The 26,666-nt window shown below is 38.3% G+C and overlaps 1 protein-coding gene across 2 annotated transcripts in view; it reads left to right on the forward strand.

Annotated features, from left to right (window-relative positions):
- Window positions 1-25,603, forward strand: part of IPO8 (importin 8) — a 52,834-nt gene extending 27,231 nt beyond the window's left edge. For both annotated transcript variants that reach the window (XM_065841884.2, XM_065841893.2), the window contains exons 13-25: window positions 667-756; window positions 1,445-1,610; window positions 2,153-2,313; window positions 2,735-2,860; window positions 5,436-5,502; window positions 6,179-6,304; window positions 6,760-6,857; window positions 7,888-7,983; window positions 9,430-9,650; window positions 16,772-16,977; window positions 18,449-18,667; window positions 19,324-19,440; window positions 20,139-25,603. In XM_065841884.2, coding sequence (XP_065697956.2) covers window positions 667-756; window positions 1,445-1,610; window positions 2,153-2,313; window positions 2,735-2,860; window positions 5,436-5,502; window positions 6,179-6,304; window positions 6,760-6,857; window positions 7,888-7,983; window positions 9,430-9,650; window positions 16,772-16,977; window positions 18,449-18,667; window positions 19,324-19,440; window positions 20,139-20,236 — 1,791 coding nt within the window. In that variant the 3' untranslated portion in view covers window positions 20,237-25,603. The remainder of the gene's footprint in view (window positions 1-666; window positions 757-1,444; window positions 1,611-2,152; window positions 2,314-2,734; window positions 2,861-5,435; window positions 5,503-6,178; window positions 6,305-6,759; window positions 6,858-7,887; window positions 7,984-9,429; window positions 9,651-16,771; window positions 16,978-18,448; window positions 18,668-19,323; window positions 19,441-20,138) is intronic.
- The last annotated feature ends 1,063 nt before the right edge of the window (window positions 25,604-26,666 follow it).

The following is a 26,666-nucleotide window of genomic DNA, read 5'->3' on the forward strand; positions in this document are numbered from 1 at the left end:
GTATGCTGGGCTCATAGGTGCTAGAAAAGTCCAAAATCTCCGTGCTGGTGGTCCTGGTTTCCTGACAATATCTTGGGATTTGCCAAAGTTGTACTAATGAGGAATAATTTTCATCTAATATCCTTCTCTAGCCAAGGAGATTTCTGTCACAAAGGAATTATTTTAGTCCATTAATAAACATGTAAGAAAGGTGTGAGTTATTGTTGTAGCATGTAAAAATAATTTGGTTTAATGCTTATAGTAACAGCAGGTCATTTGATACTCATATCTGTTTCATACTAAAGTTATATTTTATCTTCAGCTAAGTATGTACTCTGGTGTACAAAGAATGGAGGTAGTAGATTATCTATCCTAAATAATTTTTAAGTAAAATCAACTAGAATTGTTTGCTTTAAGGAAAGTGAAAAATTCCAGTTTGCAGTATTTCAATCAGTGAAGTTGATTGTTATATATACAGTTCTTTCACCTATCTGTCTTTGAACTTGCTATGCTCATGAGGTTTGTTCTGTTCAAGGTACAAGATCCAGATCTCTTCATGAGAGAATACCTTTATTATGTGGACAAAGCACGGTATTTCCTGTGGTTGAGAGCTGAAATGGATTATTTGCTATAATGAAGTATGTAAAAAGAATGGTCTCAAAAATTTATTTTTATTTACACCAACAGAAGAGTGTCTTCAAGGATCAAATGGAGCTGATGTTACAGAATCATGTATTTCCGTTGTTCATGTCTAACTTGGGGTACCTCAGAGCTAGAGTAAGTTCACTGGTTATATCAATTTCAGTATTTGCCATGATTCTTTCCCTTGCAGTTTGACTTCATTCTGAATGTCAATGAAAGAAATAAAGCAGATATAAAGTAAAATTTTGAATAAGTACACCGTATAGTAATTTTTCAGCATTTTAAATTGAAAAAATATTTGTCAGTTAAATGACTTGATCGAAAGTCTGTGTCATGTTGTTGTTTACCTCTTCGATCAGGCTGGACAATTTGAGCAGCAGTTATGGCCCTTTTGTGACTATTTCTTGTTGACAGATCTCAATAACTAGAGCAGTTGAATGGCTGTGAAGAATAGGTAGGATTTTCACAGAATAGATTATGTCAGTTTGAGTGTGACTTGAAGAAGATCGCCAAGTGCCCATGTCAGTCATAAACAAGAAGTAAATTTTATTTAATTTCTGTTCTGACTTTTTTCCCCAAGAAGGACCAAAACTATGAATGCCGTTTATGTGTATACTGAATTTATTGGAATTTGGGAAAGGAAAATAAGGAACTGCTCGGTTGTAAGAACTATGTTATATGTTACTTTATGAGCACACCATAATTAAGGAAAAAAAAAAGCAATGCATGTAAACAGAGAGATAGTTAGCATTATTTTTTAATCAGTTAAAGAAATGCTAAAAATCGCGGTTATCCCTATCTTGCTTTTCTTTTTGCCGTGCAGTCCTGTTGGGTACTTCATTCATTCAGTGCTTTGAAATTTCACAATGAGCTAAACTTGAGGAATGCTGTAGAGTTGGCAAAGAAGAGCCTGATTGATGATAAGGAAATGCCTGTCAAAGTAGAAGCAGCCATCGCTCTTCAGACGTTAATAAGCAACCAAGAGCAAGGTATGCCACAGTGATTCATCCGTTGTATGTGCTGATTTTTATTTTTTTATTATTTAGAAATGGGAAGGTTGGTGGAGATTTATCTAAATATTTCTACCATTCATTTCGTCATGTTTATACAGCTTTGCTTACTCGTTAGTTACTGTATACATGCCAAAATTCTGACTTCAAGTTTTTACAGCAGGTCTTTGCACAAAAGAAGTTAGAATCAACAGATTTCTTTTAATAAATGAAATGGCACCTGACTTTGTTTCTCTTTAGCAAAGTGAAGCAGTGTGTATGTCTAAGAACAAATGCTGCCTATGTGTAAGGACATGTATTCCTCCAAAATAGTGGATTTTTGTTGTAGATGGCGTTTCAGTATTGAGTGTGTTAAATGTACAATTTATTTACTTTGCTGGTCTGCTAGTTATAGACTGTAAAAGTGCCTTGAGTAGGTTTTAAAAATGATTTTGTGCAAGACTAGTCAGGTATGTAGTAGTTTTAAGTGCTGTATATTTGTGTTTATGGATAGTTGATTTCACTTCAATTGCTTCTTTTAGCCAAGGAATATGTGAAGCCTTATGTAAGGCCGGTTATGCAAGAGCTCTTGCACATTGTTAGAGAGACAGAAAACGATGATCTTACTAATGTCATCCAGAAGATGATCTGTGAGTATAGTCAGGAAGTCGCTACCATCGCCGTCGACATGACTCAACACCTGGTAAGAGACGACAGCAAAGTAACAGTCCAGTCAGAAGCATGTGCCTAGTTTGGTAAACATTTAATGAACTTTGTTAAAAGTGCACACTGTTTAAAGGAATCTTTGTAAAGCTCAAACTATAGCATTCACAGTACTATTTTTTTTGTGTGAAGCATCTTTAAAATGTATACGTTTTTCAAAGATCCAGAATTTTGTCACTGGTTTTAATGAGCCAAGCTCTAACTATCTAACATTTCAAATGACTTAGAGGAGTTTTTAATTTGCTATATTCGCCTTTCAAAAGTAAGGAGCATATTTTTCAGTACTGACGTCTCTTACAGATAAGGCGTTGCTGCTGTTGAATTAGCTGTCTTGGCTTTGCATGACAAATTAGAAATGAGAGTTTGCTCTTGGATGTCAAGTTAGTTGTTTTTTTCCATAGGCTGAAATATTTGGTAAAGTGCTTCAGAGTGAGGAATATGAGGAAGTAGAGGACAAAACAGTTATGGCCATGGGCATCTTGCACACAATTGACACTATCCTGACAGTTGTGGAAGATCACAAGGAGGTGAGATTTTATTTTATAAGTCTTTTCTTCTGCTGTTCCATTGTGCCTTTCATTTGTGACAACGAGCACTTTAATGTATGTTGCATCACTTGAGTTGACATGAACGTGCATTTACTATAGCAGGATGGTGAATTAGTACCAAGTGATCTCTGACAAATTTGAATTTAAACCCCGGTTTACTTCTGTGATTTATGGTTTTTTTTAATTGTTTACCTCTCAACTTCAAGGGGAATTTGTATTCTGAGGGTAAAGTCCTTAGCCCTTTTTCTGGTAAATACTTGGCTGGATAATTGTATTACAGATTCTTAAAATAGATTTTACAGAATCACAGAATGGTTAGGGTTGGAAGGAACCTCTGGAGGTCATCTAGTCCAACCCAATTTTAGGGAGTATTATTTTGCATAAGGCTAATTTTTTACAATGGTGACTCATAATTTGTTATTTACCCAGAAATTCTTGTGTAGAATTCCTGGGAACTGGTCTCCCAGTTGTGGTGCAATGTAAGTCTACATTTCACATATTCAGAGAAGAAAGAGGTTCTTTCTGCTCATACCACCTGGGCTGACTGAGGTAGGAAAGAGTTCAGTGACTGACCGGAGAGACAAAGTCGGTCAGTAACTTTAAACTGAGTTGGCATAAAATGCTTTGTCCTAGACTGTTTTGCTTCCTTGATTTACAATGAGAAAGTTTCATTTCAAGTGTGAAATCTTTTTATGAAGCTAATAATTTTAAAAATGCATAATTTAAAATACTAATTATTTTCTTGGAAGATGTCACTGTTTATTGCAGGGTGACAATAACTGTGGCAGATGCTTTGTTAGCCCCCTGCCCTCCCAACTAAGGAAAGGGAATAGGACGAAAAGGGAGAGAGACTTGCAAGTTGTAAAATGTTAAAAAAACTTTACTAATGCTACTAATAAAATGGAGAAAATAATACAAAATATACAAAACCAATCTAGAATTTCCCAGTGCTGTGCAGTGATGGAGCTGGCACTGGCGGCTGCAGGGCAGGCACCCGCAAGTCCTGGGCTGGACTTCACAGCAAACCGGAGCTGGATTCAGGGATGCGGGGTCTGAAACCAGGCCTCAGATCTCAGGCATGACAGGCAGGGTCCTCTTCAGATGCCAGCCATGGTCAAAGAGCAAGACCCACATGGTCTCCCACTTTTGTAGGGTGTATGATGTGTATGGGATGGAATACTTAGCTGGTCAATTTTTAGTCACCTGTTCTGCTCGCCCCTCCCTGCAAATACCTGCTCTCACTTACGGGACATGCAAAATTTAACAGTAACCTTAGCTGCCATAGCAATAAGTCTAAACCTGGGTCTCTTCTGCATACCATTGCTACCATTATCAGCTCCTGTCTGCAAAAACATGCAGCCAAATTCAGAAAAGTGCAGTTACTTAGAAAAACTTAGCTGAAAGGAAAATTCACTAAAAGAGAAACTGGTCTTGTTTTTAACAAAACCAGGACAGAAGACCATTGTGTTCCTTTGGTTTTCAAAACATCTATAGTTTCTTTACAAATACCCCTTGCATTTTTGAAAGCGAAAATGAAATCTGTTAAGTAAGCTGAGCATCAGGATTGATAGTCTGAAATATATCTTCTGGTTTTAGCCTAGGAAAATCTTTGGGGTTGAGGCATATTTGGTATAAACTTAGCAGCTTGTTTTTCTGTTGTATGAAGCACAAACTAAAATACTGTGCTGAGTGCCTTTCATCTCAGGATCTTATTTCAGAAGTGATATAAATGGTATAGAAATGATATATGAGGCTGAAAGCTCCTCAGAAATTTCTTTCCCTTTCACCATTAAGTATGAAGAGATTTTAGGGAACCATCATTTCTGAGTCAAGTGTCTGAAGGAAAGTGGATGAATCTACCGTCACATACTTAATCCCTTTGCTAGAACAAATCCGGAAAGCCTCACATCCTGCAAGGTTCTGTCTGTAATAAATAACCTGCAGTAATACCATGAAATGTCTGTATTTGCTGGTTTTAATTAGACTTACAATGTGGCCATATAATTCTCCTTGCAATTTGGTTTAGTTCATAAATGAAGTCTCTCTGTCCAACACGGCAAAGCTGAATCCTGATTTCAGCACAGTTTTACGCTCCCAGTTTCTGCACATGTTCCTCTTGCTGAGCCCGCTCTGGGAAGTTCTCCACAGACCTGTGGCAAAAGCATCTCTTCCTTTCTGCCTTTAAACCCATTCTACTTCCAAGATTTTGGACAGAGGCTTTTTCACAAGCATTTTGAGGACAGTGTTACTTTATATCCAGAGAGCACAACACACACAGTTTTTGATGGCATGTGTAGAATAGCTAAAAAATATTTTTTTCTTTAAAGCAAAATGTTGTAAGTCACAAATTTTAAAGCAATACTGTTTATCGAAAATCTGAGTAATTAGATCAGTGAGACCTTATTTCATAATATTGTGATTGCTAATACAGTACTTAAAGAGTGATTAAAGCCTTTTGGTTCGATGAACTTCTGAAACTGAATTAGTGAAATCCATTGATTAAACTACTGTATTTCTAAGTTTTTTAAAAAAATGCTTGATGTTTTTATTTCAGATAACTCAACAGCTTGAGAGCATTTGTTTACAGATCATTGGCCTCGTTTTGCAGAAACATGTTATAGGTATGTTTTAGAGATAATTTTTAGAAAAATATTAGATGTTTTTACATAAGAAATTATTGCGTTAATTATTACAAACTATACCGTCTTCCTGGACAGAACTTCATGTTTTTTGGGTGTGCTTCATTGAAGGAAAAAAAAGACATGAATTTTCAGTTGTGATTTGTTTCTCCTGATCTCTTGTACATTAGTCAGGCTGGTTATTGTGTTCTGGATGTCAGACTCAAAAGCAGTAGATGCGGTTCTGATTACAGTTCTAGCTAGCTGTGTTAAAGGACAACATCTACAATTACATTAGTGTTTTTATGGACACGGTCTGCGATTAAATCACTGCTTTATCAATACCCTGTACTAAAGAGCTACGCAGTTTTGTGGTAAGGCCTTTAAATACAAAAAAAAGTTGGGGAAATAAGAATATTTTGCAAGAAATTGTTTAGAAACAATGTTTCTCTAGTGTGTATTTATAATGAGAAGCTATGTATGTTGTTGTAACTATAGCCAATATAAGGCCCATCTAAAAGAGTCTTTTCCAATTTGTATTATATTTCTACCTACTGATTTAGTTACTAATTGCTGTCTTCTAGTTGTTCTATGACTCATGGCTTGGTTTCAGATTTCAAGGTGTTTGCAATTTAGATTTTTTTCAAGCACCTTGCTTCAAATTGTTTATCTTTTCCAGAGTTTTATGAAGAAATTCTCTCCTTGGCCTACAGCTTGACATGCCAGATGATTTCACCGCAAATGTGGCAGCTTTTAGGTGTTCTGTATGAGGTTTTCCAGCAGGATTGCTTTGAGTACTTTGCAGGTATGGTCACTTCTATTCTATTTATGTTTCTGCTATTTGGGAATTTATCTCAAAAACCCACCTTGTAAGGGTCACATCCATTTAATGTGAGAGTTTAGAATGATCATGTATTTGAGTTGTGCCGTGACAGTCTGTTTAGTGTGGGAGTATAACAGGAGTGTATTTAAGTAGGAGAACCATGTTCAAATCTGTCAGTGTGATCAGTTATTGTAGGAGGTCCTGAACTCAAAGCAAATTAATTAAAATGTAGTCCTGTGTTATTTCTTCTGAGAATGTACCGTGCTTGGTGCATTTTGTAGAAGAATTCTGCTAGAATAGGCTTTGCAGGGCTTGAGTTTCCAACCATGTCCAAGAATCTGAGCTAATGAATCCCATTATAGGATTACAGCCTCACTGGTTAGCACTTCCTGGATTAGTTTGTAATTTTTTTCTCCTTTGCTCTCCCTGTTCTGCAGATATGATGCCCCTGTTGCATAATTATGTAACCATTGACACTGACACTTTACTGTCTAACCCAAAGCATTTAGAAATCATTTATGCTATGTGTAAAAAGGTAAGGCTTTTCATTCTTACTCTTGCACTTATTACTGGTACTTAACAATCAGATTAGCAGGGTGACCTGAACATGCCAGGTGGTGGCCGGTCATTTCAGAATGAAATAAAATTTGATCTCGACTCAGTTCTGAGTACACATAGCACCTTTACACTTTTCAAGTGACATGCTTTTAAAAAAAATTGCACGCACAAAATCTGTGTGGGAGAAAGTTACTGTTCATCTCGACTCTCTTCTATGAACAGCTATTTTGGTAAGTAGAGGAATTAATGAAGCCTGATTTCACTGGGTTGTGTATCTTGCGATTGGATTCTCTAGTTGTCAGCTAAGCTGTGAACTCATTTGAAATTCTTCTGACATTTATAATGTTTCTCTTTTATGCTGATTCTCTCATGTATAATTAAGAGATCATGCTGCAGCCTTTCTCTGATTTTGGGCATTATAGAGTGTTAGACATTTAGCTACCTGCTTATTTTTAAGAAACTTATATAGATAGAATGTGTTCGAGAATTCTGTTTCTTTGTCAGTTTTGATTGACACTGACCATAGGGTTGAAGTGTACTGAGAAGCAGCAGTCAGTTTCACGTATATGTGAATACACAGAGGGATTCCACCTGTCTCATTTTTAATCAGAAAGTAGCCTAGAGATAGGACTTTGCCAGGCTGTTAATCTGGCAGTGCCTATATTAGCATTGAAGTAAAAAAATGGAAACAGAACGTGGAAAACATCAATAAATATTCTAAGTAACATTTCCTTTAAAAAAGGGAAAACAATGACATATAAAGAATACTAACATTCATAAAGAACTATGGCAATTTCTTCTAAATTTTTAAATTCCTCTTTAGCCACTTATCCATTTTTATGTCCTGTATAGATGATTTTTTATGTGTCTTAATTCCTCAGAAAATATAGCATGAATAGATAAGTATATGTCATATAGAGGGTGTTTGAGTGCAGGTACAGGAGCACTTGCTTTCAAAGTTGTCAGTGATTAATATTGATAAACTGAATTGTCAATTTGGTTGTTAGGTATTAACAGGAGATGCAGGAGAAGACGCAGAGTGCCATGCAGCCAAACTCCTAGAAGTAATTGTTCTTCAATGCAAAGGACGGGGTATTGACCAGGTGAACAGCTTTTCTCTTTTACTGGCTTCCAATGACGTGTGTGATTCCTGGGAAAAGCAGTTGGAATAGGAGAATTTGAGGGAAAGGTAAAGTGTGAGGATGGGGAGAAGTACAGAAAGGAGTAAATGAGCTCAAGAGAGTTTGTAAGGTTTGATTAATTTGGGTTTTCTTTTTTGAGATCAGAGATTCATGGGCATGACTGGAAAATGAACATAGGCTGTAAGGTAAAGATATAGTATGATGTCCAGGATTGTCTTTTCTTTTGTTTTGTTTTTGCTTTTTCCTGATAGGACTTCCCTTTTAATGCAAAACACACGCTGTTAAACCTACTGTGGCTGAAATGTTAACTATACATATCCAACTACTGAAGCTGTTTCTTTTTAATATTTTTAATTGCTCGATGCATTTGGAAATGAAGAATTTTTAGTGTGGCTGGATTGTGGTTGCTGGGAAAAATACCATCACAGTTTTCCTGTTTCTTAAAATACGCTTTTAGATAGTAGTCTTTTTCTTATTAAAGGCTAAATTCTGGTCTTATGTTTTACATAATGCTCCAGCCTAAATTACTTTAACATATTGTGTTTGATGTTGCCACAGTGCAATCTGTGGACTGCAGTGATAAATTTTCAGTTAATGTCACTGAAACCAGTATAAATTTACTAATGTAAATATTAAGTAATTGAAGATAAAAATGTTGCCTGGAAGATTTTATTTTTAAAAGAAATCTGGAAGGGATTAAAGTGAATTGCATGCATTTGCATTGAAATAAGTAGGTGGTGGAAGGCTTAACTGAGCTCCACAGCTCTGTGAATTAAAATGGTTGCACACTGAACTGAAACTCATGAACTAAAACATTCATAATGCTTCCAAAATTATTGTCAAGCATAAACCTGCACATTGAAGTATATGTAGATATTTATGTCATTGGGCAGAAATTTGTGCATACTTGCTTTTATCTGAATAAGCTCACTCATTTCGAACTTTTATCATAAATTTAACTTCACTTACATTTGTTAGGAAAAACTTTTTCTTTCAGATTTAGGTAATTCCATTTCTAATGCCTCTTAGTTTTGAAATTGTTGGATAACTTTATTTAAAGAAGAGAATGTCTCCGAGTTCTTTTCTAATCCTTCTATACATACTAGAACAAATTCCACCAAATGACCCCAAATACTCCTCTCCATGCTGAGGATAACAACATTGGCAATTCTTAGCTCAGATTATGGTTGTTTTAGGGAAGATTTATAAGCATGCCAGGAGAGGCTTAAAAAGCTCTTATACTAGGAAGTGAATAGAATGTGTTCCTAGGTTATACCTGGACTTCATTTAGCTCTAGAGAACAGTTCTGATAAAAGTATTTTAAACTGTTATATAATCTGGCAACATCTATAATGCCTGTTTTTCTTTGTTTGTTTTTCTCCTTTCCCTTCATACTTCTCTGCCCAGTGTATTCCACTCTTTGTGGAGGCTGTTCTGGAGCGATTAACTAGAGGAGTTAAAACAAGCGAGCTTCGTACCATGTGTCTTCAGGTTGCCATAGCTGCGCTCTACTACAACCCTGACCTACTTCTGCACACCTTGGAGAACATCAGATTTCCCCACAATCCTGAGCCCATCACTGCACAGTTCATAAACCAGTGGATGAATGACACAGACTGTTTTCTTGGGCAAGTATTGTGGGTGGCTTTTTAAAAAAAAGTCCATGGGTTTGATGTTTTTTTTCACTTCTGTTTGCATCCCTAGTCATGTTGATGAAAGAGTTCTCATTCCTTCGCTTGTCTAAACAACAATAGTCCACACCAGCTCTAATTGCTGTGATGCCAGTAAACGTGACCTATGGCCATATAACTTTTCTTGGTCTGTTGAGCTACGTGCTGAATTTTCTGTGCTGTGAGGATGCAAGGCTACGATACATATCATATTTCAGAATTCTTTTATGTTTCTTAATCACAAACTATCTGCTCCTTCAATAGATGGTCCAGCATGCAGTGGGGGTGCTATTCACAGCTGACCAGCAGGTTTTCAGTGAGATGTTAACTTTTTTTCTGAAACACAGTGTATCCATCTTTTCTCTTCTGTATTTTGTGAAGTATTTTTAATGGCTTCATTTAATGTTAAAAAAACATTATTCTTTCCAATGAATCCCACACTCTGATTTTAATCCCTATGAGTTGTTCATGATCAACTTTGCATCTTTATCATTATGCCATTGGTGTACTGGATATTTAGCATAACCCCTGAACTTAAAATTCAATCTGACCTCCCTTGAACGTGTGTGTTCGCTGCACTAGCATGCACTTGGTCAGGAGCTGAACATTTTTAAAGTAAATGAAGGTGGACAAAGCATGTCATTGCATAGCTAAGCACACACTTGATGCTGGGCAGACGTGAAGTACCATGCTCGACAGCTGGTGCTTGCCTCTTGGCTTAAGGTGCGGCGTCCGACTGTGAGATTTAAATCCACTCAAGGGCAATACGACAGTCAGATGTAGTTAACAGCTTCCTCTCACCTTCCTGCTGTGAGGTACATTTTGTCATTGGGGGCTGACATCTGACTGCAGGCGTACGGGTAAGCTTAGAATGCGTCTTCTCTGTGCTTAGTCTATGCCAACAGACTAAGTGAAGTGTTAGCGTGTCAGGAGTCATCCCAAGAATGAGCATGGGCCAAGGCAGCAGCTCCTGACCCACAGATGCACACCTTATTGTAGGTCATCTTTCTTTTCCTACCTGCTTTTTATTGATACAGTCTTGTCTTTCCAATTCTAAGCAAGTCTCTTGGGGGTTTCTTATAATTAGGTTTTGCCACTCCCCAGTCATCCAAGCAAGCTTTTCTCTGTACCAATTCTTACTTGAGTTAATCTTTCTTGAACAGTACTATACACCATCTTGGTATAGCTGCATTGTTTTCTCAGTTGTCCATCTTGAGTTTAGAACTGTGTGGTGCTTTATAGCACTGCATTACCTTTACCATAACTGTAATAAAATAATGATTCCTAATCAATCAATGACCAACTGGTCTAAGCACGTTTTGCTCTCAGCATGCCATTTGTAATATTTTTAAAACACTTGCCAAATGTACACACTAAAAATAGTTTTCCTCCTTCCTCTGCCCTAAGTACATATGTTGGTGGGATGAGGGTGAAAGCGCAGTAGTTTGGAGAACTGCAGCATAGACTACTTTATTTCAGGTCTGCACAGTAATTCTGTCTGTTTTACTAGAATGAAAACCATTTGAAGATACCAGAGAAATTGCCTACTTGGGTGTATACAGGCTTTGTGCAGTCTCCCCATTGATGTCTGTATTCAAAGGTATTACCATAGCACTCTTTTCTTGAAGAAAAAAAAGTACAAAATTAAACAGATAAGAAGTGAGGGAAAAAAAATCTTGTAGTCATTATAAGAAGACCAGACAGCTCATATTATCACAAACATTCTGACTTCTTCTGCCCACTCTGTATACCAAATGGCTACAGTATGTCCTGTATCTTAACAGAAATACACATCTTATAAATTAGAGGGGTTACTTGAGTGGGTGACAAAGAAAACATAAAGGACCTAATGTCCCTCATTTCTTTTGGAGTGCATGTGACTGGAAAAGGGCACATTTAAGTCTACAACTTCTACACCTTGTGGAGATGTTATTGTTAATTACGGAATTATTTTTACATCTACCGACTTTAGAAAAGACCAAGAATTTTTAGGATTTCCATGTACTGATTTTTTTTTTCAGATGGCTGAAGCAAAATTCTTGAGATTCAGCTCTCTGTTGTCATTTTTTCTACTGCATATCAAATGCTGAATGCATACAGAGACAGTATGAAAGAAGATATTCCCTATAGGAGGTAAATGTGTCATTCCTTTTTTTCAAAGAAACAAAAAATGAAAGAGATTTGTAGCCTTAAACAGTTCATCCTGGAGCATTTGATGAGAAATTAGTCAGATTCTGAAAGGAAAAACGCTGAGATCTGACTAGATGCCAACCTCAAGTACTCCTGTAGGCTACAGCTTAACTTTCAGTTCTCTTTTGTCGCTTTTCAAAAAGCATCAGCTACTGCAACTAGTGTTCAACTAAATTCTTCAGAGCTGAGGCAAAAGTTGACAAAGCGTATGACACTGAAAATGGAGATCATCTTGCAAGATTCTGCTCAGACTCTGCACTTGAACGGCAGCAGCAGATCAAAATGTATCTCTTTGATCTGCTGCTACCAGCAGTGAAATAAATATCTGTAATATTGCCTAAATCTAAAAGTTGCTCTTCCTTCAGTGCTGTCTCCTCAGTCTGTGGCTTCCAGGTATAGGGCTTTTGCTATAGTCCCACCTGTCAGGCACAGTGATGTGATGTGATGTAAGGGTCTTCCTCCCTTTCCCTCTGGACAGCACGGCTTCTAGAAGACCGTTTGTTTCAGTAATGGTAGTAAGGGTCATAATCTGAACAGCGGCCAGATACTCAGAGGCCTAACTGAGCAGGAAAAGACAGAAATGCAAACAAAATGTGACTTTCTTGAAACCCTTCTTGGGTCCACCCCTGCAGATTTTGTGTCTTCATCAGTGAGGACTGCAGTGGGCACCTTGAACCTTACAGTCCTTTTTCCCACCACCCATCATTCACTGCTGCTTTGGTTTGCAGTTATTATAGATTGCTTTCCAGCCAGAGGCAGTTTTAAGCTCAAATTCAAACCAGTTGAAAGACTCAAGAGATCCTAGAGAAACTGGAGAAGAACAAAGTAGATTCCCTTCCAGCTGTGAAGGACCAGCTGAATCTTCCTGCCATTTCTTTCTCATCTGTGCAGAAAATCTGTGACTTACTGGTAGCAGTGGCTCTCCGGGATGCTTTGTCTACATAAATCTCACACCCCTCTGTCTGTCTTCTGCTCATGTGAGGTCCTACTACCCATAGATTCTGCTCTACCAGTGGCAGGATTGTGCGTGTCCACATGCTCTCAGGCTGAAGCCAGCAGCGTTTGCCAAGAGAACGCAGGATTTCTTGAGCAGCACTTGTGAATGCATGAGACGAAATCCATGGGAATAATACCTCTTGTGGGGGGAAAGCAGTTGTGGTAGGATAAGTAGCTGTTCTTCCATTAAAAGTATGGAAACTATTTAAAGCCGATTAGAAATTTGGAGTATTAAAAATGATCCAGGCAAGGAGAGCTGAGAACTCATTGTAAGGCTCTGCATAAATCCAGTATGTCATTGTGGATCTTATTTATCTGTGGATGTATGCCTGTAATGCCCATGTACCACAGTATATTGTGGTTTTTTATTTCTAAATATTTCCTATAATAACCTCAAACTGAAAAGCCATTTGTAGAAACATTCATTCCTTACTGCTTTCCACGTTTTCCCTGTCATCTGAAATTTGCGTGAGACTTCTGCAAGACCAAGACTAATTCTCATATTAAAAATTCTTCTGTGGAAAGTAGAGTGAAAGGAAAATCTAATTTGCCTAAAAAAAAAAAAAAAAAAAAGTGGTTTTATTGTTTTAGAAGTTGAATACGGGGATTTATTTGATAGGAGTTTAAATAGTTAGAAATCCTAGTTTTCTCAGAGTTGTGTATAAAATCCCAGTTTTATATAGGAAAAGAGGGTTGGTTCCAGCTCTGCAGCTAGAAGGAAATGGCTAATTATTTGCAGTTTGTCAAGGAACTGGATTGATGTAATAGAAAGCAACTTGATCCTCACAAAAAGGAGCAAAGCAAACCAATAAAGGAAAAGCTTAGTGATTTTTTTTTTTCCTTTGAAACACTTTTTAAATACAAAAGATTCTTGGATCTTTGTCCTGTGTTTGGAGGAAGTGTATTAGCAAGAAAAAGTCTTGCAGATTATGAAGACCACACGCAGCTTTTTAAGAACAGACTAGCCCAGGAGTTGTCCATTGCACTGCCATGTGTTGCATGTTTAGCACTCCAGGCTTCATATACTATTGGGGGAGCAAGTAAAGTCCGTGATTGTTAGGGAGGACTGTTGTGTTCTGGTGAGCAATAAATACGAATCTTGAAGCACAAAGCACTAAGGAGAATTGTATCCAGGCTCCCTCATGCAGATGGAAGGCTGCTGAGATAATGAGCCTTTGGATAGCAAAAGAATGGTCCTGAGACCGTTCTATGCCATTATGAAAATATGTAAATGACATTAAACTCTGTTTTGCTTGTTCAGTCCTGTGGGTACTTTGTATAGCTGGGGCGCAGCAGAACTCTGAACTTCAGGCAAGGTGGATGCTTATCCTGCTGTTTGTCTCTGCTGGCAGGTGAAAGAAACAAGTCTCCTTCTGGTTCAGGTTCACTAAGGATGGATTCATGCCTGGATTTTTGCTGTCCTGGTGGGCCTTCTAATAACCTGCATGTTCTGAAGACACATGTTCATTCTTACAGCTTCTCTGTTTAGCAGCTTGAAAATGGAGCATGACAAATAGGCTGTATTTTTCTGGCCATTTGGGCTCCTTCCTAATGATGACTCCCTTTTAAGCAGCAATGCTTGAATCTTGCACTTTCATTTGTTGTCCAGAAAGTTAGTTTAGTATGAAGCTAAGCCACTAATTATTAAGCTTTTTGTTTGTGGGGTTTTTGTTTGTTTTTGTTTTGTTTTGTTTTTGCAGTGTTGCATTTTACAATTGGCATTGTGTAATGGTAGCTTTTTCAAATGTATTGTAACAGGTAGTGCCAAATGTCATTAGCTACTCTAGAGCATATATACTGAACTTGCTTCTTTATGTATTTGAGGACTGAAGGAATTTCATTGCTTCCCAGTTTCAAGATGCAGAATAGAAGTCTTGTGCATAGATTACAGAGCTTTGGTCGAACTTGCGTGAAGGTGCAGGCAGAAAGAAGGGGTAGAGGAAGTTCTTTTGTTTTGTACTTGCAGTAAGGACAACCGTGCTCAAAAAGCCATGCTTCATTCATAGGCAGCATCATCTTTAGCTTGGATTTTGGTCTTCGCAGTGTTGGCAGGAGAGCAAATGGTGCTGAACTTGGTTTCAAGGTAGATAAGCTCACTAGAGTGAAGTGTTTTGTGTTTGTTGTTGTTGTTGGTTTTTAATTATTATTTTTTATGGTAAAAGCAGACCCTGTTCTCCTGCCTGAGTTTCCCTGCTTGGTCTGTATGCCCTCTTTTGTGCCCTGTTCCTTCTGAAAATAAAGTATTGCAGTTAGCAGTGGTGGAAGGACACTCTTTGCCTACTTGCATTTTGTTACATTTTTCAACATGTGTAATGGAGCAGCCAAACCCAATATGACAAAGCGTGTCATTTGATATGCTGGTTGACTTTGTTTTTCTTGGAAGGTCTTCTGTGAGCATAATGTTACGCATGGTCATATATAATTTATTGTAGTTGTCAGCTACTCTGAGAATGGAATCACTTCACTAAGCCCTAACAGGACTAACAACATGGGGGGTGTAATGAAATCCCTCTTAATCCCCAGCCTTGTTTAAGCACATGCAAAGTTCAGAAAGCTGTAATACATAGTCACTTTTATTACTTAAAGAATATTGTAATTCAGTAGCATGTTGTGTGGGATCTTTGGTAACTAAACTGTAAGCACTTTAAAAATTGTATTTCTGTAGCAATTTTTGAAGTGGTGGATTGAGCTGGCACTTTCCCTGTAAGCTTTATTACACTGTGGCACACAACTTGATAATTTCTTCTCTCTCAAGTTCTGTCCTCTTCCTTCCAAAGTAAAACTGATTCAGTAGGGAAATACCTACTGAGAGTCTGGAGGATTGCCATCTTCTGCCAGCTTCGGAAGCTTGCTTGGCTTGTGTAGGTCTTGCTGTAGCTTTTTGTTGGAGCTACTTGTCCTGCAGAAGGCTGGCACAGAAGCTGTCAGCGTCAAATTTAATAGTTGAAACAAAACAAGTTTGTCTCAAGCCCTTAATATTAAAATAACGACATGGTAGAGAAAACTTGAATACTGCTGGTATTTCCAGTAAAGGAGAACCAAAGAGTATCTGCAGAAGAAGTTAGAGAATTTTTCCTTGTCTTGTTTGCAGATGACTTCTATTTCTGGAAGTGAAAATCAGTTCTTATTTTTAAGAGCATAGTCTTTTACCTAGTAGTCTGGCTATGGTCACATAAAAATCTTTCTGCTACTAATTTCAAGACTTTCTTTCCGTTCAATTATCATTTGTTTGTTTTACTGGAAGTCTACTCATTTGCAAGTTCCCTATTTGAGTGTACTGCCAACTATTCTTGATATGGTAGAATTACCTCCATGCTTTCACTGGAGTTAGCAATGTGTCTCAAGTTAGTGTTGGAAATGGACTCTTTAATAAACATGTTTAAATACAGCTAGCCCTGTGGCACTCTGTAAAAGTGCCCTGCAATTCAATGCATTCCCACTTATCATTACTCTCCATTAATAGTCTTTTTGCTAATTTCAATCCCTGCAACAGTACTGTTATCGAAGCCAAAGGAAATTAATTTTCCATCCTATTTAATGATGATAGTCTGTATCAAATGCTTTATTAAAGACAAGATATTCTACATAATTATTTAACAGTATTTATTTAGCATTACAAACTCTGTATTTGGTAATGAAAAACAGTTGTTCCAGGAATTTGCCAGTGCTTGAAAGGTATTTAATTGTTATTGGGAAAGGACTTTCCAGTGGGGAGCTTGCATTCAGAACGAAGGAAATAATGTGTTTAGGAGCTTTGATCACAGACTTTGAACACAGTCTGTATGACCTTGTCTGTGTCTTCTGCCACGGCAGGCACCAGGACTTTAATGCTCTCTCTACATATCCTTGCAGTGAAAATCTGTTTTTTGTCTAACAAGTGTGTGTTGTTTCAGACTCCATGACAGAAAGATGTGTATAATAGGACTGAGCATCCTAATGGAATTACAGAACCGACCGCCTGCAGTGGATGCTGTGGCTGCCCAGATTGTCCCTTCAATCCTCCTGCTCTTCCTGGGCTTAAAACAAGTTTGCGCCTCACGAGAACTCACAGAACACGAGGATCATGCTAAAGATGAAAAACACGTTGCAGAAGATAATGGTAAAATCTCCCCTTTTCACATTGTGGATTTTGTCTGGATTTAATTTAAAGGGGGTAAGAAATTGCAGTTCATTTTTAAGACTCATTAGTCTGCTGAAAATAGCTAGGCTTAGTGGGTGCTTGAAAGATCATCTTAGGAATTGATTTTTCCTCCCAAAATGAAACCAAAATGTTTCAATGTGTAACAGCTAATACCTTGTGGAAGGATAGTATTGGTTAAGAGTAACAACAAAACTCGCAAATCCGCTCTTGTGGGTTGTGAGTGTGCTTTGTCTTCTCACACAGGCAGCAGGACTTTGCCAGGATAGCACTGGTTATATTCTTGATTCCTGGAAGGAAGCTGTTCCCAACTATTTGAAAGACCTGTTGTGGTCAACTTTGAAGGAAATCTTAGCAAGTCTTCTTTGTTCAAATGGAAGGTGATTTGTAAAGTGGGCTTTGAGACAACTGAGGTTCCTGGAGCAGACAGGCCTCTTATTGCTGTGTCTGCCAGAAGAGAAAAAACATCACAGAGTACCTTGTGGAAGGAATTGCGGGGAGAGAATTTTACACAGTATTGCAGGCAGATATGCGTGGCTGTATTTGACTTAGAATAGTAGATAGATGGTTTGAGGCCTGAAAATTAGATTGCATGTAAGAAGATTATGTAATCCACTCAAATTTCACACATGATTGTTCTGTAATGGAATTACAGAATTCTTCTCAATGCATAGGAATACAGTATGGAAACAGCACAGTAATTTTCAAATTTCTGTCCTGTGATTCAGTGCTTCTGTTTGTTGCAGATACAGCCATCTTTATTCTTTCTAAACTGTTAACACAGGAAGATCTGAAGGTTTGGAATTAGAAGTGTTTGGTTTTTTTTTAAATCTTGATTATAAGTCTCAAATATTTTTTCCTTCAGTGAGAAAGAGCAGTCTTTAGAATTGCATGTTGGGGTTGCATTTAATTCAGAATGAAATACTTCTTTCATAAGGAGAATGGAAGGTAAAGCTAAGCAGAAGGTGTGATTTAAACTTTGTTCAAATAAAGGAGCACTCTGAAGAATAGCAGGCAGACATTTGCCCCACATCTGGTTTTCTCTTTGTTTTGTGTCAATTTGTGAAGTCTATGCAAGTCTCTGTTCATAATTTTAAAAGCACAGTGATGGAACACTTTGTGAAAGACACATTTCCTCAACATTTTTTGATCCTATAAATGCACAATGAGTGCATAAGTGGAAGAAGAAAAAAGATGGCAGTTTCACATTCCCCAGGTGTGCTTAAAAACAAAAGTTTAATGGATCTTGAATGTAGGAAGCATCGCAACAGTTTCATTTTTCCAATTCTTCTAAGGTTTTGGGGAAAGGGTGCTAACAGAGGGTCCCCTTTCCAGCTGAAACCTAGATTTATTAATTGTTCTTCATTCATAAGCCATTGTTTCCCCCTACTTTCTAAACTTTGTTTTACAAAACACATCAATGCTTTTGCAGAGGAGATACCGAGTGATGAGGAGGAGACAAACGAAGTGAGCCAGGCAATGCAAGAGAACCATGGTGGAGGAGGAGGTGGAGAGGAGGAGGATGAAGATGATGACGATGATGACTGGGATGAAGATGCATTGGAGGAGACTGCTCTCGAAGGGTTCAGCACACCTCTTGACCTTGAAAATGGTGTTGATGAATACCAGTTTTTTACTCAAGCACTTTTAGGTATGTGTTTGCAAGCTGGCAGAATGATATAACGTGATGAAATAGTTTGGAGATGTTCATGGTCATCACTTAGAAAACCGTTTTTTGCATTACGAGTAATAATTTAGATTATTGAAACTGGAAAAGGTGATTTTGCTTTCTAGTGTTAGATGTAAGATTTTTTTTTGGCTTACAAATACTGCAAAACACAAATGGTACCAAATAGAGCCAGAGATTAATTCTCTTTCAGAACTTTTTAATCACAGCCTGAATAAGTGGGACTTGGTCACTAGAGGGACTCCTACATATAGAAATATTTGTTTCTTTCTAGATGTTGCAATCATAATGGAGAAATAATTTCTCCCTTTCCTGTTTGACTAATCCTGTTGGTTTTAGTTTTGATGTAAGTTTTAAATTAAAAGATTTGCTTCATAATTGTCTGTGAATAATAGCCACATGGTTAACTTTCTGTTTCAGAAAGCAGAGGATGTAATTGAATTCCCCAAAATGGATTGCCTCTACTACAGTGAGGATTCTGTCAGAAATACTAAACCTGTTTTGCAGTGCAAATTCTCTGTTAAAACCAACCAGAGGTTCCACTTGTTTCGTTTTGTTCTTGTGAAATGAGCTTGCAATATAACCCAATAATCACTTTTCATCCCTTCCTGTTCTGACAGCGGTGCAGAGCCGAGATGCAGCCTGGTACCACTCGCTGACAGCACCGTTGAGTGAGGATCAGAAGAAACAGCTGCAAGAAATTTATACATTAGCAGAACACCGGCGAAATGCTGCAGGTGAGTCGCTTCTCTGGGGCCATTTTATCTGTTGCAGGGATGTTGGAATTGCATCTAATCCGCAACAATACGAGAATAAATCTCTGTGCTAATTAGCTTTTTCTGAGAGGCCTGAGTAGAATATTGCGCATATATTATCCCTTTCCTGGAAGTGTGTGTTATTCAGGTAGATTACTGTTGCTTTCAATTAATTGCCTTCTCACTGACATGTGCTGCTGTTTGAACAGGGTACGAACTAGTTTTGCACAATCTGACATTTGAAATGAAGAGCAAATTAAGGCAACACCTAGCTGTAAGCCAGGCATTTGATGAAGATTGCCATGGATTATTATGTGTTTAACAGTTCTGTAACTTTTTAACTGCTAACATTGCCTTCACAGTCAGTGTAATATTTCAGGTGTTTAGAAAGCTTGCATCGTGGAAAATAAATTCAGATTTAATAAAAAAGCTTGCAGAATACTGTAACATACCCTGATTCTGTAGAGGATTCATTTCTCAGTTTTGTTGTAGAGGTGTTTGCAATTATGCATTTAGAGAAAATCTTGAGTGTAGTTTATTACTGTCACTACATTTAGGGAACAAAATTTTGACTCAGCCAAGAGGTTTTTCCATAACTTTGAATTCTTAATGGTATTGTCTCTGGCAAAAGCGTTCTCTGTAGACTGGTTTTCATATCCTTTCCCTTCTTTGCATTCTAGAGACTAAGACAATAGAACAACAAAGTGGCTACACGTTTGACAACAAAGGACTGATCACAGCATTTAACTTTGCTGGAAGTACTCCTGGTGGCAACTGAAGGATCAGCTACAAAGGTCAATGAGAAGGGTCTCATCACTACATTTTATTGAAATCATCGTGAGTTCTGAGTGATAGGGGAGGGTAACTAATGCTGCTGAAGGTTTTCTGGAAAAATAGCAGTGTGCTTCCCCCACCAGAATGCTCTTTCTAACCAGCTACTGTAATGTACAAATTCTTGTGGTGTGTCTATAATTTGGTGGACTGAAAGGAAACATTTGTCCTCAAGGAACCTGAACGACTGGGAGGGGCCAGGCTGCATCTAATTGAGTTGCACTTCTCAGGTTTTTGCTGTGCAGAATTGATAGATTCATATGGATAACAGTGCCTTCTGTTGTACATGGATTTTGCCTGAACAAATGGATTTTGGAGTGCATTATAATTTTTTTTAAGTGTAAGGACATTTCTTGATACACTGTAAGCCTCGGTTCCATGTTTTCCAGTCACTTGCTTTTTACTGCTCGGTTTGATTGTTCGTTGGTTGAGTACACATTGCTGGATTCAGAATATTATCTCATCTTCCCTGCTTGGTGTAGACCAAATGTGTAGAGGGAGGTGTCTGTTGGAGTTGCAAAGCATACACTGGTAATGGCAAAGGGTCTCAACAATACTGCAGATTTTCCCTTGATGCAGTAGTCTTAAATTATTTCTCTTAGCAATGAAATCAACTCACATGAGTTACGATGGCACACATGGCAGGTGGTTCCCCTAAATCTGTATTGATGTTACCTCCTGCCTGGATAAGTGGTGTGGCCCTTGCATGTAGATGTTCTACATGACAACTTTTAATTTCCACTGTTTTTGATGAATATTGAATTTTACTTGGGATTCTAGAAACCTCTTTCCTGTTTTTATTCATTCATTACCATTCCAGTGGTAGTACTGAATAATGTGGTACAGAATATTTACAATATTTTATTTACCTAGATAGAAGTAAAACAGCTTCTAACTTATTTCTTCTCACTCTTACACTTCTGTGGTTGAGTTTCTGGTCTGCATTCCATTTGGCTGTTCTTGTCTCATGCTGAAATTTCATTATCTACCAAATTTTTCCTAAATTTCAAAGACTGGTTTCTTATAAATTGGAACACATATAACAAGGTGTTTGTGAATATGTTCATTTAGTGAGAACCTGGTAGCAGCACTAATTTGGATAGGTACCCCTCCTTTAGATCTATTTGGATCGCAGTGGTTTAGTCAAAAGAAGTAGGGGTGCTTTAGAATGTGAAGTTTGGATTAGAGATAAGATGTTGAGACCAGATTTTGTCTCTAGGTGTTAATTTCTTTATGACTTAAAAATATTTACCAAGCAATTTTAAGGGCATACTGGCAATGTATGTCTTTAGAGCAGTGCCCCAACTGAAAAGTCAGTCTTTCCCATACCTCATTAAATTTTCAATGACTGACACGAAGTACAGATTGCTGGCCCTGCACTGTGCTGATACTTTTTCTTTTTCTTCCTTTTTAATATGTCAGAGTGATTAGAATTCAGCCTGTTAAATCTGAAGCTCTCTGCACCTTGGCTTCTGGAAAAGGCCAAAGCGTCTCTGCCTGTTCCTTGTTCCATCCCCTGAAATTTTCTCAGCCTGGCAGCTGTGGGGCAGAAGGTTCTCCACTGCTTTTCTTTTACCTGCACCTTTGTGTCAGACTCTTTCTGCTGCTCCTTTTTTTTGTTTTTCTTCCCTTCTGCTGCAGAGTGAAGTTGGCCTGGATTGTGTAGGTTTTCACTGCTGGTACTCACTTAATAGCAACCATGAAAATTTCTCACTTTTAGGTCTGTTGTTTGTGTAGAAAACTCTGAGCATTCCAGGGTCTGCATTTCCAAAAGTGAACAATACATTGAGCTGCCTTGGACAGGCTCTTTAAGCTCAAGCAGCAGAGGGCCAGGACATCCATTATATTGAATGCCAGGCCATGAAAATCGTAGGTCACTTTTGCTAATTTAGGCCTGGGCTTGTATTGACTGAAAAGGCAGGAAAGTGGTACATCCAGTTTGTTGGTGAGTTTCTCAGAAACCATAGAAGTTTTGAAGTTGTTCACAGATCTAATAAATGTTTTTCTGGAATTTAAGGACACGGCCAACTTCTCTCTTACCTGATAATTGAAGTATTAGGCAGGTAAACTGTTTAAGCCTGCTATTCTTTTATTAAATATATATATATATATTGTGGATGGGTTTCCTTCAGAGCCCATTTTCCTTCTCTACACTCATGCAAAGTGGAAGAGGTTTTGTTATTTTTTTTTCTGCTAATGAGGTTGTTCACACAATCACAAGCTAATATTCAGGAGTCGATGCATTCAAGGAGAGCTCTGTTTTTGCATAGGATCATCTTTGTGTCACTCAGCTGAACTATGGCTGCTCCCTAGTTCTGCTTCTTGTATACTTCTCAGATCGACTGCCAAGAAAATTTCATCCAGATGTTTCTTACAAGGGGTTTAATAAGCAGCATGGAGTCGTGAATCTTTGTTGTCTGTTTTGCAGCAGGGGTCAGAGATGTCTGAGGGGATGGCATGGAAAAAGGTTAAATGCCCTTCTCTTCCCAGGAGATTCATGAGCAAATGTTTCTACTGGCAAAAGCAAATGTTAATTATTTTATTCCTTTTTTTGAAAAGGGATCTCATCCAAAAAGATTTATTGGGCTCTAGCCTCCACTTTAACATATGGTTCTCTTTTAACATGATAAATATCCGTTTGTACATGATCATAAATAGGTAATGGATTTTAGGGATTTCTTTATGAGTTGTGTCCAGCTTTGTACTACATTAAAGGGAGAGTAACACAAATGTGCATTACTGTCTCACTTTGAAGCCAAGGTAATAATGGAATATCAGATACCAGCACTGGCCAGCCAAGCATGATGTATTTGCTGTTGGAAGTACAGAGAATCGTGAATGTGTTGTAAAATGAAACAGAGACTGATAACTGGTGACCTGTGTTGCCCCATGCCCGTGTTCCCAAAGTGTGAAGGTGACTTGTATGGGCACCATGGGGGCTTTACATAGGAAATTAGGATTACATATTATAATCATAGCAAATGTTCTATGATAAGCTGCTTTTTTCAGCTAAAATTAACTGGTCTTTGGTATTGAATTGCATATGCTGTTTTGTCACTCTTAAAAGGAAAACAAGAATCACCACATGTTTTTGCTGCTTCTTTTTGCTCTCTGTCTTTCAAAGTTAAAGTACTTGGTTTGCTTTCATCACAAAGCAAAATCTTTAATCAAAATGTTGAGCTTCAGAAAGTGCAGAATATCAAGCTAAAGAAAAAGCTAAAAAAAACCCAACAACCCCCCCCTACCCCAAACCCACGTGTGCACACTGATTGAAATAAGTGTGCTTCAGGAATGTAAGTAAAAACATGGAAAAAATGTTACACATAATGATATTGCAAGATTCTGTGCTTTTGGTAGAAAGGCTGCCTGCGGGGTGTCAGGGAGACATAAAAGGGGCTGCTGTAGGACATGCCCTTTGCTTGTGAAGCCCAGGCAGTTTGTGGCTCTGGATTCCATCAGACATTGTAGTGGAGAGAAGGTTGGGCAGTAGAGGATATTTTTTTTTTTAACTATAAAGCAAAAGTCTGTCTTGAGACTTTCTCGAGCCAAGGGAACTGAAGACATGAACTATTAACTGTCTTTTGTTTCCAGAATACTTTTCAGCCTTTTTTGATTCCCTCCTTTCCATCCCTTTGCCAACTACTATGCTAAAAGGTGTGTCGAGGGATACTCAAAATATCTGAAAAGGTAAAGCTTAAACAAAATTCTTTAAAACCCTGTTATTCTTGAAACAGTGCAGTCTATCCATTGCATTTTTATCAACAGAACATCATCTTTAGTTTGACTTATGCAGATGATACAGACCTGCAAAAACGCCTCCTGTATGCCTGTGGTTTGAGAGGAGATGGTGATTTACTCCTTAACGTGGGTACTTTGAAATCCCTGCACCTTGTACTGAAATCTGCTCAAAGGATAGGCAAAAATGCCCTATGTAATGGAATACCTAGTTCCAGTTCTGAAATACACCCTGATTAGTCTTCTGATAATGCTTGACAGTCTGGTGATCAGACCCTCAAGGATCTCTGCCTCTGAGTGAGGACGTTCTTCAAGTCCAAGAGAATCTGTATCTTTGCAGGTGGACACAGAATCACATTTCCCTCATTGCAGCAGGTACGGCTCACGCATACAGGTATACCTCATACAGCAGATATAGCTAATGACTTCTTGTCGTTATGAGTGAAAATAGCACTCTTTCCTCTTGGATGTCAAATATTACCCCAAACAGATGGGGTACAGTAGAGATGGATCTTCCTAATGTGTTAAAGGAAGCCAGACGTTATTCTAGATATCAGAAAGTTGTAGCATAAAGCCATATAGTAAAGAGGATATACGAACAGGCCAAGCTGCTTGCTTCTGACACCTCTTCCACTACTATTACAGCCAAACAAAACCGGGGTGAACCAAAAGAGAACTAGAGCAGTGCTTGTGCACTAGACAGGTAGAAACTTCCTTGGCCTGTGTATCTGATCCCAATACCTGCTGCAAATGCACTTGGATACCTTTAAAGTAGGATGTACAACATCTGAATGGATATCAGTACCCTGAATCCGATGGTGGTTAATGAGAGGTAAAGACTTGGTGTGATTTTTCTCTAGCAGAGAACAGATGCAAAAGTCTGGCAACCTCTTGCCCTGTCTGATGTGTAGTCACCAACATGTGGTATGAGGTGGGATTACAGCCTGTCCTAAAGATTGTCATCATACCTTCTACCAAAGTGCTACCTGAAGTGCTCCATGTCCAGGGAGCTCACTGATGAACCTCTGCTCAACTAAAGAGTTTTGGGGAACAGCAGCTCAAAAACAATCTGCAGGCATATGTAATTGTGACGAATTGGGAAAGCATCTATTTAAATTGAGGTGATATGTTTGATATGATCTCAGATCTGCAGCTTTCCTGATTTTGCCTGGATCTTCTAGAGGATTGTCCAAGAACTTCGTCCCGTTCCTTCCTCCAGGAAAAGAATGAGCCTGACTTCTTGAGCAACCCCAGATTTGGTGCAGTGCTTTGAACTTGGGATCAGAAGAAGATTATGTATAAGCAGGTTATTTTTAGAAAACAGAAGAACTATGGCAATATGAGACAATAAATATTTATACAAAATGCATGAGGCAAAGAAATGAATATGAGACTGTTCTTTGATCACACCTGTAATGGTTCTTTTCATTGCCAAACAATGTGTGAAAATTGCTTTTGATTGCATGTGTTGTTAGTAGTATGCTTGATGTAAGTCACCTGAAATGTTTTTGGGCTCAGAAAGAGACCAAAGAGGCCATGCAGATTTCTTTTGGTATTAAAAGCAGTGACTAGAGAGAGACCACTGTGTGCTACATTAGCAGATTGAATTGCAGGATCATCACCTTTGTAAGAAGCCTGGAATACTAAACTGTGGGTTGGCTTTGAGGGCAAGAATTGACAAATGCAAAACATGCATCGATGACAAGAAGAACCTCTTCCTAGCTTAAAGAATTCTGTGCAGTGTTCTCTTAAGCTGTGCTGAGTTTGCTTTAAAAATAGTAATAAATCTTACTGCTTAGGTCGAATGTTACATCTGTTGTGCATTTATAGGGGAGGAATAATACTTCTTCAAAAAATGTAACATGCCACCTACCAAGGAGCACAAGCTCATTTTATAGCCTCTCTTCCTACAGCCATAAAACTTATTTGCAAGAACACTCCAGAATTAATTTTAAACAAATGTGTGCAGTACCCAGAGTTAATATGTGCATTTGTGTAGCAGTGTGTGTTTGTTAAGCTCAGGCTTGTGCCAACAACTGTTCACAAGCACACTTTGCCTGTGAAAGAACATAACTGATGTTTGACGTAGATAAGATCATTACAGATCATCCAAATACATTTCTCAAAATATTAAAATAGTGAGGATAGTCACCTTGCAGTCCTGAGAGGGGATCGCACCAGGGCTTGGGCCAGTCTTCTGTGCATGGAATTCGTGAAGAAGATAGTTTTACAAACCTCCACAGGACAAGAGGTTAATCCTTCTGAAACTGCAGACTTGGTACTTGTATCAGTGGATATTTCCCTGACGGTGAGTTGCTGAAGTAGCCCATTTGCTAAATTGCACCATTGGATAATGCTTGGCCTTTTCTGCACAGGGCACTTCTGTGAATCCTCCACAGTGTCAACAGGAGTAGTGGTTAGTGGCCCATTTTTATAACCAGGGAGGTTGAGTTACTGTAGTTTGCCCAAAGCCGTAGCAGTGTGTCGCAGCTGGCACGAGGAATTAAAATTCGGGCTCTATAGAAGTGCCTGGGAGTTTTGCCATTAGCTCTAGCAGAGCCAAGATTTCACCCAAGAAATTTCCTGGGTCCTGGTGTTTGGATCACTGCTGATACCTTCCAGAGAAGCTCTGCCAGAAAATA

This window comes from Patagioenas fasciata, chromosome 1 (assembly GCF_037038585.1).
Source record: "Patagioenas fasciata isolate bPatFas1 chromosome 1, bPatFas1.hap1, whole genome shotgun sequence".
Taxonomy (NCBI): domain Eukaryota; kingdom Metazoa; phylum Chordata; class Aves; order Columbiformes; family Columbidae; genus Patagioenas; species Patagioenas fasciata.